The following is a 14,834-nucleotide window of genomic DNA, read 5'->3' as shown; positions in this document are numbered from 1 at the left end:
CCCTCCGGATTTATCTCCTCATGCTTTTTCTATAACTTTGCTCTCTCATTTGTCCCCCTGCCTCCTGCATTTCAATTTCTCCTTCACTATTAGGTTTTCCCAACAGTATACAAACATGTTCTACAATCCAATCTCTGCATCCAGTTTTATGCCATGTCTTTGTTCCCCTTCATAGGAAAACATCTCAAGATATCTATCTGTAGTCTGTCTACATGTTTTCCACCTAATTTTCTTTTTCTCACTTCATATTGTTCCCCTGTTCCACAACAACTCAGCCTGTCAAGATTACCAGTGACCTTTATTTTGCCAAATCCTAAAGTCACTCTTCCATTATACTGCATTTAACTTCTCAGCAGTGTTCAACACATGCACTCCTGAACACAACTTTTTTTGTCTTAGCTTCTTTAAAACTTTCTTGTTAGTTCTTTCATCTTATGTACTCCTTTTCTACTTACTTCGCTGTTTTTTTCTGCTCTGCTTGACGTTAAATGTTGTCATGTGCAGGGTTCCCTCCTGGGCTCCATCTCTCTGTCCATATACATCCCTTAGATGATCTCATCCAGGATAATGGCTTTAAGTACAAGGCTCTTGTTTGTGGCTCTTAAATCTATATTTTCAGCCTTCACCTCTTCTCAAACTACCAGACATTGCTCTCCATAAGTAAACACAGGAGTTTGTTGTATCTATTTATTTCTCAAACACTTTTGTAGTGTTGCTTATAGCAGGCAGACACTATTCTAAATTTATTATAAATTTTAATTATTTTAACCCTTCTAAGTATATGGTAAGTACTTTCTATAAATCAGGACACTGAGTCACAGAGAAGTTATATAGTTTGCCCAAAGTCACCATAACTGAGTAGCAGACCTGGAAGTCAAACCCAGGACATCTGGTTCTAGAATATGTGCTCTTAATCACTCTCATATCAGGTTAGCAACACAGTCTCTGCGAAAATGCATAAAAATTGTTTGAACTATTTTGTATTAACAAGGAATTACTTCTCCATATCTACATGTTTGTGTGTTTATTCTTGTCAAATAATTTATTTTCAGTTCTAATATATGCATCAATATTTTTCAAAAATATGTATCTATTATTTTTATTAATTTTGTCCTTTATTCCCTGTTTTATTTCCCTATGTTTACTGAATTATTAATTTTTTCTATTGACTTCTAACTCCGTGACTTTCTAAATGTCATTTATTTGAAGGTGATATCAACATGATTTGGGTGTGACACACATATTTCTTTCTTTTGGTTTCTATAAGATTGCTTATTCTGAATATTTTCATAGCAGCAATCTGCTGCCCGTGTATTCAGAGGAGGATTCTATCTGTCATGTTTCCTTTTGTTTCTTAGATTGTTCATTGAGTATGTACATAAGGTTTAGACCTTTTCACAAACATCCAGTAGCTTTGGGTGGTAAGCTATGAGTTTTGTGTTGAGTGAGTTATTATTTGCTCTGTTAAATGCCTTTTGTTCACCCAAAGAAGAATAGATTCTCTCATTTTCCCGTAATGTTCTTACCTTTTTTTTTGCTTAGATTTAAAAATGGGTCATTCTGCATATTAATTAGTTTTTGCAATAAAATCCAATATATATAATCTCTAGGCTGATTTAATCAGCCTGAAAGACCTCCTGTTTATCTATTTTTTAATTGTTAAATTTATCTATTTTAATTGACCTCTGTGTGTGTGTGTGTACGTGCATGTATCAGAAACATCCCTGATTGCTTCAAACACTCCAAACTGGGTCTCGAAGGATGAGCCAGGGACGGGCCAGAATAAGTGGGATATTAAGGAAAATGATAAAGGGTTAAAATAAAGCAAGGTACCCTACCAAACAGATATGTGGTAAGTAGGCTGGGTACAGAAGGAACAGTATTAGATTTAGAACTGAAATTTGTTGAAATAAAGGTGCAAGTTAAATTGCTTTTTATCTATCGAATAGTTTTTATGTATAGGCATTAGGAACATAAAAAAGAATAAAATAATCCTCTCTCTGAAGTTTACTCCTTCAAAGCATTCCCAAAATACTTATACCCTTATAATCAATTACATGTACATATTTAATCTTAATGTCCAGATAAAATATGTACACATGAATTATTCCTTAATTTTCTGTCCTTTCTAGATAAACTTGGTACTGATTATTACTAGATATATTTGTAGAAATTCTCTGTCATGACCTTTTTTGCTTATCTGTTAATTACCATGAATCATAATCTCTGCGGCATTATAACTGTTTCTACGGAAACAACATTCATAGCCTCTCAAAGAACAAGAACATACTAATTTTTAAAGAAACTGAGGTTTGGTGATAGTCCTAGGGAGAAAGCTTCTGATTAAAAGACAACCAAAAGGTTTTAATTTACATCAGGTATAATGGTTTCAAAATTTTCTAGTATGAATAAATAAAAGCCTTATTTTAAGTGCTGCTTTATAAAAATGTCTTCTGAATATCCCGTTTTTTTGTTACATTATAATTATCTTTTATTATTATTATTATTTTTACTATTTTACTTTAGTGAAATTTCTTCTTTATTTTGTCAAGTACCATATTTTTCAAACATGGTTTTGAAGGGAGCTTCCTATATTATTTTAAATCAATATTGGTTTGATTCTCTGTAATAGTTCATCCATTCTGGGAAGATGACTTCAGTAAAAAAAAATAAGAAAGGAACTTTCGATCACTATTAAAATAACAGTACAAGCTCTTCATTTCCATGTAATCTGCTTTTCCAGTGAACTGCAAAATTTCCATTGACACTCCTCAAAACACATCAATTGTGATAATTTTTAAATGTTTCATAATTTGCTTTGAGGAAGTCAATACTTCTGCTTATTTTCATCCTTTCTTTTTATTAGCCACTTTAATTTTCTTAAGTATGTATGAAGTAGTTTAGGTTTTGATTTAGCATTTACTCTCTCTATTTAGTATGGTGAGAACTTAACCAAATATAATGAGGGCCAAGGACAGTGTAATGTGTTCTTAGCAAGGAATTACAGGTGTAGGAGTTTCAGATTTGAGGAAAGTTGATTAAGAAGTTCATGGAATGGTTAAAAAATATGCTACCAAGGAAAAATGATAGACATTTGTATGTAACATGTAAAATTTTAAAAAAATTGAAGAAATTATAGACTTTTAAAATGTTATTTTGTTTACATCCGTGCTTCAAAATTTATGTGTTCATATTTTTTTGCCCTTTTTCTAGGGACTGTTGGCCTTTTCCATTAATTTGTTTTGTTTTGTTTTGTTTAATTTGGTTATAAGATAGTATGTGACTGCATTCTTATTTATGACTGGATTTTTGGCCTTTTCTTAGTGATTTATAGACATTTAATCTTTTGTTAGCTTATATAGAATATAAACTTTTGCTAGTATGTATAGTTTGTATATATTCTAATGTGCGTATATTTCATGTATTATTATTATTATTGTACAAGTAATCCACACATACATTCTAGGCCTCTTATTGTTTGTGGGATATCAATCCCATGTCACTTTTATTTTAATAAATATCTTTTTTTGTTAAATGTATAAGTAATTCATAAACACTTTATATGAAAGGATTTCAGTAATATCTAAGTATAGAGTATAGAACTTGAGTTAATTTTTATATATACTTTCAAATATGGGCTGAGATTCTTGGGTATTTTTGTTTGTTGTGTGTGTGCATGTGTGTGTGTGTGCATGTGTATCAATATGCCACTTATTTCTATACGATCTCTTGACAACATTGTCCAAAATAACTGATCGTATATGTTTATGCCTATTTCTTGACTATTCTGTGCCACTGATCTATATCCCTACCTTTTGCCAATAGCACACCATCTTGATTACTATAAATTTACAGTCAGTCTTGAAATCAAATAGTGTGACTCTTTCATACTATTCTGACTAGCCTAGATCCTTTGTTTTTCCATACAGATTTTTAGATTTCTCTTGCTTATTTCTACAAATAAGATGGCAGAAATTTTGACTGGGATTGCAGTGAATCTGTAGATCAATTGGGAAAGAACTGATCTTAACAATACTGTGTCTTCCAATCCATGAACAAAGTGTATCTCTCCATTTATTTAAGTCTATCTTGATTTCTCCTTTAAATATTTTTGTAATTTTCACCATTATATATTATGCACATATTTTGTTAGATTTATCCCTAAGTATTTTATGGGTTTTGATGGCATTGAATGATACTTTTTTTAAAAAGTTCAGCTTTTAAAATGTCTGTTGCTAGTATGTAGAAATACAGTTGACTGTCTACCCTGTGACATTGCAAATTTCACTTTTTAGATCTAATCGCTTTTTATACATTCTTTTGGATTTTCTATGTAAACAATAGTGTTATCTGTGGATAAAAAGGTGGGTTTATTTCTTTCTTCCCAAAGTATGTGCCTTTTATTTATTTTGCTTTCCTAACTAGATTAGGACCTCCAGGACATCAGTGAATATTTAAAAGAGTATATACCTTTTGCCTTGTTCCCAATCTTAGGAGGAAAGCATTTAGTCTTTCACCATTAGATATGTACTAGCCAAAAGTTTTTGTAAATGTCATTGAGGAAGTTTCCTTCTAATTCTGATTTGTTGAAGGTCTTTTTCATGAATAGATATGGAATTTTGTCAAATATGTTTTTTCTGAATTTATTGAAACAAATCATATGGTTCGTCTTTTTAAAAAGCCATTTCATTGGTTCCTTTCTAAAATGTGGAATAAAAGTTACATCCCTTGCTTATGTATTATCCTTTTTAAGGATTGCTGGATTTATTCACTAATATTTGGTTGAAAATTTTTATGTCTATGTTCATTAGGAATATTGCTCTGTAGTTTTCTTGTTTGTCTGGTTTGGTATTACTCTAATAACAGCCTTACAAATGAGTTTGGAATTGGTGCTCCTCTTCTATTTTTAAAGAGTTCATTTATATATAGTTTTCTTTCTTTCTTAATGTATGATAGAATTTGCCAGTTGAGTCATTTGGGTCTGAGACATTCTTTGTTGGAAAGCATTGAACTATGGATTCAATTTCATTAATAGATATAGGTGTTCAGGCTATCTATTTCTTTTTGAGTGAATTTTAGTAAGTTGTGTTTTTCAGGTAATTTGTTTCATATAAGTTCTCAACTTTATTGCAATGGATTTGTTCATAAAATTCCTTTTTTTTTTTAATGAGCTGTGGGATCTGTACCAATGGCTTTTTTTTTTTTCATTCCTGATATTGATAATCTGTTTTCGCTCTTTTTTCCCCCTAATTGGTCCTGTCTAGAAGTTTATCAGTTTCATTGATTCTTTTAAAAAATCAGCTTTTGGCTTTATTGTTTGTCTCAATTTCTTGTCTGTTTTCAACTTTATTCTGTTTTTTATTATTTCTTTCTGCTTTACTTTGTTTTCTTTCTGAAAACTTTGCTTTCAGTTTGTTCATTTTTAGTTTCTTAAGGTAGACTTCTCAGATTATTGACTCAAACCATTTTTTTCTAATAAAAAATTAATGCTATAGACATTTCAAAGCAGTGCTTTAGCTACATCCCACAATATTTGATATATTTTCATTCTCATTCAATTAAAAATACTTTCTAACTTCCTTTTTAACATCCTCTTTGACCCACGTGTTATATAGAAATGAGTTGTTTCCAATATTTTGGAATTTATGCGTTCTCGTTCTATGATTAATTTCTGGTTTAATTTTTTTGTGTTCAGATAATATATTTCTTATGGTTTCAAGTCTTTTAAATTTGTTGAACTTCATTTTCTTGTCCAAAGTGTGATCTATTTGGTGGCTGTTTAATATGCATTTGAAAAGAATGGGTATTCTACTGTTGTTTAGTGGTGTGTTTTAAATGTTAATTAGGTCAATTTGGTTACTAGTCCTCTTTTATTTATACCCTTACTGATTTCCTGTACTTGTTCTTTAAATTACTGAGAAGGCAGTGTTGAAATCTCCAGTTATAACTGTAGATTTGTTTATTCTTTCAATTCTAGTAGATTTTGCTTCATGTATTTTGAAGAATTGTTATGTGCATACACATTTAAGATTGTGGCATCCTTAAGTAAAATTTTATGTTTTCCTTTTTTTTTCTTCTGTAGTTTTTTTTTGTAATATTATTGCAATCTATTTGGAGGGTTGTTTGATAAAAAGCAAAGTTTCCATAAGCTAGCATTGCAGTGCTGGCAGCATGTCCTGTATATACTCACGTATGTACAAAGGCATAAGTTTAAGGATATTTCTCTTAGAATTGTTTTCATAGCAAAATATTTGCAGTACTCTAAATGGTAATGTATAGGGTGTAGGCCAAATAAATTGTGGCATACCTATAGACTAGAACACTAATTTTTAAATAAAAAGAATGTTATAACTCTGGAATAGCTTTTTCTGCATCTCTAACAAAGAACAGAAGAAAAGTAGGATAAAGTACAAACAACCACAAACAAACAAACAACACTTCTTTAAACATTGGATAATTGATGATTTATAGAGGACAAGATACTGAAGAGAAAGGAATTTCTTTAAAGTTAGCCTAATTCTACATGAGAACCAGAGAGCAGCTGCCACGAAATGAAGTCAGCAGAGCTTTTGGAAATCTCATGGGACTAGGAAATAAAAAATGATCTTGGTAGTCTTGCCTTGAGAAGTCAAGATCCTTTAGAGAAGAGACACAGGGAAGTAGGTAGTTTCATCCCTCTCTATTTTTAAATATCATCTGCACAGGGAGAAAGGCTAAGAAGCCAAGTAAAAGCAGCTGAAAATCAGAGCACAGTTGCCACCTGCTTCATGGACTGGAAGGTAAGAATTAACTATGGATTATCTTCCAAAAAAGATTATCTGTAGTTAATACCTCAGGCTTCATTTGGACCCTGTGGGTGCTCATTTTAGAAGCATGGGTGAAACAGCAAGAGAGTCTTGGATAGAAATATGTTTTGGGACAGCATATTTCTGGAGAATTGTGGTGAACTGTCCCTATTACTGTTGCTTTCTAGAATGTAAGGTGAATCCTTGCAGGAGGAAAAGAAGGTCCTTAAGAGCCTCCATAATTTTTCATGAGCAACATTGTAAATGAATATTTACAAAAACAATTGAAAATTATCAGGCATACTGAAAAACAATACCAAGAGAAAAAAATAGAAAATGGAGACAGTTCCACAGAAGACTCAGGTTTTGGAGCTGTCAAACCCAGACTTTAAAATAACTGTGGTAGATGTGTTCATAATAGATGACAAAATCAAAATTGTCACCAAATAACTGAAGTCTATAATAAAAGGATAAACATGGAAATTGTAGAATGAAATGTAACAAAAATTAAGATTTCAGTAGATTGATTATGTGCAAATTAGACATAGCCAGTAGAGAATTAGTGAACTACAAGGTTAGCAGAAAATTTCTTGACTGTAGCATATAAGAGAAAAAAGCATGGAAAATACAGAAAATAGTGCAAGAAACATTCGGATCACAAAGACAGTTCTAATAGTATATATCTGGAATCTCAGAAGGGGAGGAAAGAGAAAAGTAGAACAGAAGCAATATTTTCAAAAGCCTACAAACTATGAGATACTATTTCACACCCACTAGAATGACTACCATTTAAAAAATGGAAAATTACAAGTTTTGGAGAGGATGTGGAGAGATAGGAACACTCATTCATTGCTGCTGGGAATGTAAAATGGTGCAGCTGCTGTTAGTTCCTCAGAAAGTTAAGTACAGAATTACCACATGGCCCAGCAATCCTACTTTTTATATGCCCCAAAGAATGGAAAGCAGGGAATTGAACATAGATTTGCACACTGATGTTCATAGCAACATCATTCACAATTGCCAAGAAGTGGAAGCAGCCCAAGGATTCATCACCCAGTGAATGGATAAACAAAATATGGTATTATACACATAACGGAATATTATTCACCTGTAAACAAAATGAAGTTCTGATTCACGCGCCAACATGATGAACCTTGGAGGCTCAAGGTGAAATAAACCAGACACAAAGGAAAAATATTATATGCTCTTACTGATACGAAATTATTAGAATAATCAAATTCATCGAATTAGAAAATAGAATGTAGGTTACTATGGACTGGGGGCAGGGGGGTGGGTAGAGAATGGGAAATTAATTCTAAATTGTACAGAATTTGTATTTGGGATGATGGAGAAGTTTTGGTAACGAATGGTAGTGATGGTAGCACAACACTGTGAAGATAACTAACAGTACTGAATTATGTATTTAAATGTGGTTAAAGGGGAAATTTTAGGTTGTATATATGTTACTAAAATAATTTTTAAAAAAAAATCAGTGTACCCTAAAGTAAGCCTTTTTTTTCTGCATGGACAGGCACTGGGCACCAAACCCAGGTCTCTGGCATGGCAGGTGAGAATTCTGCCACCGAGCCACTGTCACACCACCCTGGGAACTCTATTTTATGCATGATTTTTCTTTAAAAATTGCAATATCTCAAAAAAAAGCCAAAATTAATTGATGGTGATGAAATGAAAAATAGTGGTTTCCTTTCAGTAGCTGTGGTAACTTAGGAACATAAAGGAAGCTTCTGGAATGCTGGTTATGATCTACTTTTTTTTTTTATCCTGATAGTAGTTGTGTAAGTATGCAAGTTTCTTGTGAAAATTCAACTGTATACTTTTATTCTTCAATCAAAGGTTAAAAAAAAGAGTGTGATAGATTAATATATTACTAATATGGAAAGGTCTTTAAAATAAATATATTAATAAGTGAAAAAATCAAGATGGCAAAATATGTGTATCAAATGTTTCTATTTGTAAAAATTAAAATGAAGTAAGTATATGCTCAATTTTGTCCTTAACAAGCAACTGTTAACTTTGTTCACCTCCTGGAAGTCAGGATAGGTTTTGGATTTTTTTCTTTTTCATTTTAACTCTTTTGATACAATTTTCATTTACCAAAATTTTTTAAAATTAATTTTGTGTTTTCATTTTATTAATATCACTAGGAGTTGGCTGACCAGTAGGCTTAAAGGTCAATTTTGTTTTCCTCATTGTACTTTCCACAAAGATTATTCAAAGTTGTTAATGTTATAAATATTAAGAATTATTAAAATTAAAATGTCTTGAAAATTCCTTTACATGTCAGGTTTAAATTCAAAGTTTATTTTTTGGAATCATATTTAATCCTTATATAGTAACAGAAATATTAATCTCCAAATGCAAGAGTTGTCACAATTTTTGTATTGTATCATGGATAATAAAAACATATAGACCTTTCACCATAGGAGCTATATGAATGAGTAAATAAGCACATGAAAAGATGCTCAACATCATTAGCAGGGAAATACAAATTAAAATGATAATGGGGATCTGCTCACCCATTAGAATGGCTAATATAAAAATTGGCAATATCAAGTGCTGGCAAGATAGTGGAGAAATGAATCTTCATGCATTGCTAATGAGAATATAAAATAGTACAGCCAGTGTGTAAAATAGTTTGGCAGTTTCTTAAAAAGTTAAACATACTCTTATCTTACAGCTTAGGAACTTGATTCTAGGTATCTCCTCATAAGAAATGAAAAACATTTCTACATACACAGACTTGTACATGAATATGTATAACAGCATTATTCATAACAGCTAAAGTCTGGAAACAGTTCATATGTCCATCAACTGGTAAAGGGATAAACAGAATATGGTATGTCCACATAATGGGCTACTACTCATCAATAAAAAGGAACAAACTACTGATAAATGCAACTATATCGAGAAGCCTGATAAGTGGAAAAAGACAAATACATATTGTATGATTTCATTTATATGCAATTCTACAAAAAGCAAAATTATAGAATTGGGAAGATCAATGGTTGCCTGTGACTGGAGCAGATATTGACAGCAAGCAGGCATGAGGGCAGTATTTGGGGTGATAGAATTGTTCTAAATGGGATTGTCATTATAGTTACAGGTCTGTATAAATTGTATGCTTAAGATGGGTGAGTTTTATGGTACGTAAAGTATACCACAATGCAGCTATTATAAACAAACAAAAACTGTATAATCATTTGTTTTGTTCTTTTCCTGCCTAGGTAATTATCTGCAAAAATCTTTCTGAAAAGCTGGTAGAATTACCACTACTAGTCTCTTGGTACCAGAGGATTCAGGAAGTACCAAGAGTAAAAACAGCAGCTTCTAAGTGTGGAATACATTTTCTTCATTCATCAGAGTTATGGACCTCCTCATACGAGCAACATCCAAACTTGAATGAGATCCCAGGTTTAGAGGAGCAAAATGATTCTTCATTTATAGGAGGACCAAGACCAACTATGACCAAGTTAATGGTAATTAAATTGTTCTATTAAAGTTTTCCTTGAAAAATTTCATGGGATAATGGTGGTGCACATTCTACTTCAACTTGTAATCATTTTATCAGTTTCATTAGTAGCTATCCATTTTTCTGATAGACATTTGCATTTATATGAAGTATAGTAAATCGAACATTTATAATATTGTGTGTCTTTGGAGCCAAATAAATCACAATATGGTCTTTAAAATTTTTTTCAAAAAGTCTCTTAAACATTTTATTTTCTTCCCCCAAGTCATTGATCAGGTAGTACCATACCTGGTCAAGTGTATTGTTTTCACACTTTTTCTATTGCATAGTTTTGGCCTCAGTCTTTTTTATTTTAAGATGTTGATTTGAAGTTAAAGAAAGGTGAAGATGAATAAGTTAATATATTTTTCCAAGGTTTAAATTGTTTTTTACTTTATTCTTTATTATATAATAAGAATCCATATGTTATAGAATAAGAACATAATATAATTTGCTTTTTTTTCCCTTTTTGGGCCATAGTTTGTATGTTTCTAACAGGACTACTTGTAAGAAGTTTCCCTCCCACTCAAAATAATCTACACAAATGTTTTGCTTTGGGACTAACTGAAGATTTATTTGAATTGAGGAGCATTTATGAAGCGAAAGGTGCTACTCAATTTGAGTTTCATTAGAAAATATATTTCGCTATTTAGGTTAGGTGGGGTTTGTTTTCTATAGTTGACAGAAAGCTTGTTAACTTAGTAAAGCAAAAGATTCCCATATAGTGATAGAAGTCCCTTGCCTGTTCAGCCAAGTTCAGTTAGCTATTCATAAAGTTGAAACACCATTTTCCAGTTGATTTTAAAAGGTAGGAAAGCAATGTGTGCAGTTTGATCTTCTTTGATCAGATGACTACACTATACAGGGATATCTAGTTCATCTCCTGAGTGTTTAAATTACAGGAGAGTAATTTGCTTCATATTAAATGTTAATTTTTAAAATTTTACTGACCCCAAACGTGTATTTTTAATTCATACTTATGCAGACCCTTTAAAGAAAAACTGATAATTCAGATTTTTCTGCATGTGTTATTCCAACTGAAGGAAAGGGCAAAATAATGACATTAGGAAAGACATCTGCATTTTATAAATTAAAATATTTATAAGCAAAAAGGAATACACAAAAATTAAATTCAGAAAACATTAATAACAATGGTAAATATAGGCCCATTTGTACGAATCTGAAGAATATAAGGGGAATCCTAAATTTTTAACTTAGAAGGGATGTGTTAGTTCAGGTCCTCCAAGAAGCAGATTCCAAAATTGGATGAGACATGCAAGAGATTTATTGAGAAAACCCCTATAAAGGCAAATGAGGAGGGGACCTGAGGAGACTTGGAAAGCCTTCAGACTATGATGCAGGTTTGATCCCTATAGATGAAAGAGGAAAGGAAGGTTGGGTAAGAAAATATTTAGATTGCTATGCAGCTCTAAGAAAGTTTTGCCAAGGCCAATGGGGAGTCTTTGAGCCCAAAGCAGCTATCAGAGGAGTTTCATGTTTGTTAGGAATGCGTCTGCTTTAGTGTCCCTGCACTTTCAGTCACTGGTTTAGGAGCAGCCCATGGTGAGCATGGTCTCAGCTTGTATATGGTTATAGATTTCAGAGCCTAGCAACTGAGGACATTGGTCAATAAGGTTTCTAGTGGTCAAACATGAGAGAGATGAATTTTCTTAGCAGCCACAGTCCATCTTTTGCATCATCAGGTCTAGCTCTCTACACAGGTGTTGAGAACAACTCCTCCATAGTCTGTGGAAAATGGGAAGGGAGCCAAAGGAGGCTGGGAGAGCTGTCTGACATAATAGTCCTAACCCTTATGGAGAAGAGAGGAAAGGAAGCAAAGTTGGATAAGAAAAGTTTTAACACAGTTTAAACTCTCTGAAAGAGTTTGATGAAGCCAATGGAGAGAGTGCAAGCCAAAGCTGTTCCTCAGGAGTCATGTGTCTCCTAGCAGTGGACTTGCCTTAGCATCTCTGTCATCCTGTCACTGGGATGTCTACTTGTCATTCTATCACTGGGAATCATGACCATGGGAAGTATGGTCGTGATGCAGAAATAGTGAGGGATTTCAAATGCAGTAGTTAATGCCAGAAGGCAATTATGCTTCTCTGATCTCCCTGATCCGAGAGTCACACTTTTCTGGTGTCCACAGGAAATTTTAAAAAATATTAAAGCCTGCCACTGCAGTGACAGACTGTATTAGTGATCAGGTGGCTTAGGTTCTTGTTCCAGCTTGGTAGCTAAGCTAATATTATGACCTTAAGTAAGTTATTTAACAAAGGGTTTCAATTTCTCCATCTATGAAATTAGGGGAATATATTAAACATTCTGCATGATTGTTTTCTGACATTAAATCTTATGATTATAGATGAAGGATGACTGTGACATTATATCCATGATTTTTTAAAATAAAGATTCAAATCTGAAAATAAATTAAGATTTCAATTTTCACTTTAGTTCTAACTTGATAGACTACATTAGATCCAGTGAATATTCTTTCTTAACTAGGACATTGTCTTTGCTGCTACTAGTGAAGTTCTCTGTTGCATGTACTTTAAAAGACAATAAACATTATACCAAATTAATACTTATGTGAATTTATTTACTTCCCCTGTAACTGTCCATTTTTGTATAATCACATGAGAACATAGGAAATTAATGCTAAGCAGAAATGTGAAATAGTGAAGATTTTCTTAGGAGCATGCACAGCTCACCATTTTTTCCTTCCATTCTCTTTGGCACAGCTTTGCCTACCAAAAATCCCCCTTGTTTGCTAGAAGTTCTAATTTATTCATTCTGTCAAAAAAATTTACATGTCTACTAAACACATTGTTTAGTAGACAACATATTGTTCTGGGGGCTGGATATATGAAGAACAAATTGGACAGTACCCCTGCCCTCACAGTTGCTTACATTCTGATGGGGGAGACAAATAAGACACACATAAATGTATAATATTAGGTAATGATAAGTGCTGTCAAAAAATAATGTGGGGAGGTTGGGGAGCTTTGTAGATATGGTGGTCAGGAAGACCTATCTGAGGAGAGGATAACATTGAGCAGATAACTTGAATTGACTGAAGATTTGGAGAAATAGTGTTCTTGGCATAGGGTCCAGCAAGTAAAAAGACCCTCAGCCAGTTCACAGAGACTAAGTAGATGAGTGTTGCCTAGGGATGCAGATATGGGGGAGAATGGAAAGTGACTGCTAATGGCTATGGGGTTTCTTTTTGTAGTACTGAAAATGTTCTAAAAATATATAGTGGTGATAGTTGCACAAACTCTGTGAATATACTAAAACCTAAATTGTACACCTTCAAGGCAAATTTTATGGTGCATAAATTTTATCTCAATAAAGCTGTATTTAGAATAATGGCCCTGAGATAGGAATGAGTTTGGAAAATGAGGGATACCGAAAAGCTTAGTACGGCTAGATAATGTCAGAGAGATATATTTATCTTTCTGGAGACAAGTGAGTGTTCTCAGTATCTAGACTTATAATTATATCTCTAGTCCCAAGAAGGGATCTCTGGGACCTGAGTTCAGCCAGTTTTCATAATGGAAAGTAATCTCATGAGCTAACTGATACAGAGGGATTAATGATGGATTCTCAGAGGTTTTTCTTTTAAATAGAATATTCCTGGAGATAAGAAATATATATCTGAACTGTGGATATCTGTCCTCTGGATTGTGGATCCAGGTGTATGCCATGACGCTGTCTGTATATCAAATAAATAAATGCACAATTTATAGCATGGGAAGGAGCCTGAGAAATTTTTGATACATTGAAAAGGGGTCCTCATTCTTTAAAGTGTTGGAAATCATTTGTTTAAACCCAAGGGATCCTTTTCTAGAAATACTGCTGAGATCATAGAAGACTGGTTTGGTAATGTTTTGGGGTCTCTGTTAAAGTGAGGGCTTTTGGGGCTGTAGATATAGCTCGTGGGCTATGACAATTTTCATATATGTGAAGTCAGACCTTGATACACATAGTTTTTGATGATCTCTATGTGAATTGCTTTTGATAAAATTTTTATCCTCTGGTGACTTTTCTCATTGCTATTCAATATGTTTCTGGGTAGCTTGTTATTTCTGTGTATTCTCATTTTTAAAAAAGCATTATTTGTTGTTATCATCATATAAAAATATAAGATGGTAATTGTGCTATAAAGAAACCCAAGAGAATTATGTTTTTAATATCACTAACTTAATAATTAATGACTGTTACTACTTATGCTCCTCTTTGCTGGTACAGAAAATAGAAATTTAACCTTCCAACACGTAATATAATTTTATTAATGCATTGATTTGGAAAGGGCCTATTTCCTTTCTTAGGAGAAAGGCATTGAAGTGATGTTTTCTCCACACCCTTGTCCTACCTGGAGCCTTGATTGGAATAATCTTCCTGCAGCAGTGAGCCCAAAGGAAGGTGAGTTGTTTTTTTGTTTTGTTTTGTTTTATTCAAAATCTGGATATTCTTTTCAGATTTGTTTTTCAATTCTTAAATTCTCTCTTTAACTATTT

The 14,834-nt window shown here is 32.8% G+C and overlaps 2 protein-coding genes across 4 annotated transcripts in view; one reads left to right on the top strand and one right to left on the bottom strand.

Annotated features, from left to right (window-relative positions):
* Nucleotides 1–14,834, top strand: part of GSTCD (glutathione S-transferase C-terminal domain containing) — a 206,605-nt gene that overhangs the window by 23,860 nt on the left and 167,911 nt on the right. Inside the window, exons 4-5 of the mRNA XM_077142633.1 lie at nt 10,031–10,282; nt 14,646–14,739. Of these exons, the coding sequence (XP_076998748.1) occupies nt 10,031–10,282; nt 14,646–14,739 (346 nt within the window). The remainder of the gene's footprint in view (nt 1–10,030; nt 10,283–14,645; nt 14,740–14,834) is intronic.
* Nucleotides 1–14,834, bottom strand: part of INTS12 (integrator complex subunit 12) — a 158,953-nt gene that overhangs the window by 55,877 nt on the left and 88,242 nt on the right. The window lies entirely within an intron of this gene.

Source organism: Tamandua tetradactyla, chromosome 24, assembly GCF_023851605.1.
Source record: "Tamandua tetradactyla isolate mTamTet1 chromosome 24, mTamTet1.pri, whole genome shotgun sequence".
Taxonomy (NCBI): Eukaryota; Metazoa; Chordata; class Mammalia; order Pilosa; family Myrmecophagidae; genus Tamandua; species Tamandua tetradactyla.
Note: the sequence above shows the minus strand (reverse complement) of the source record. Positions and strands in the feature narration are given on the sequence as shown.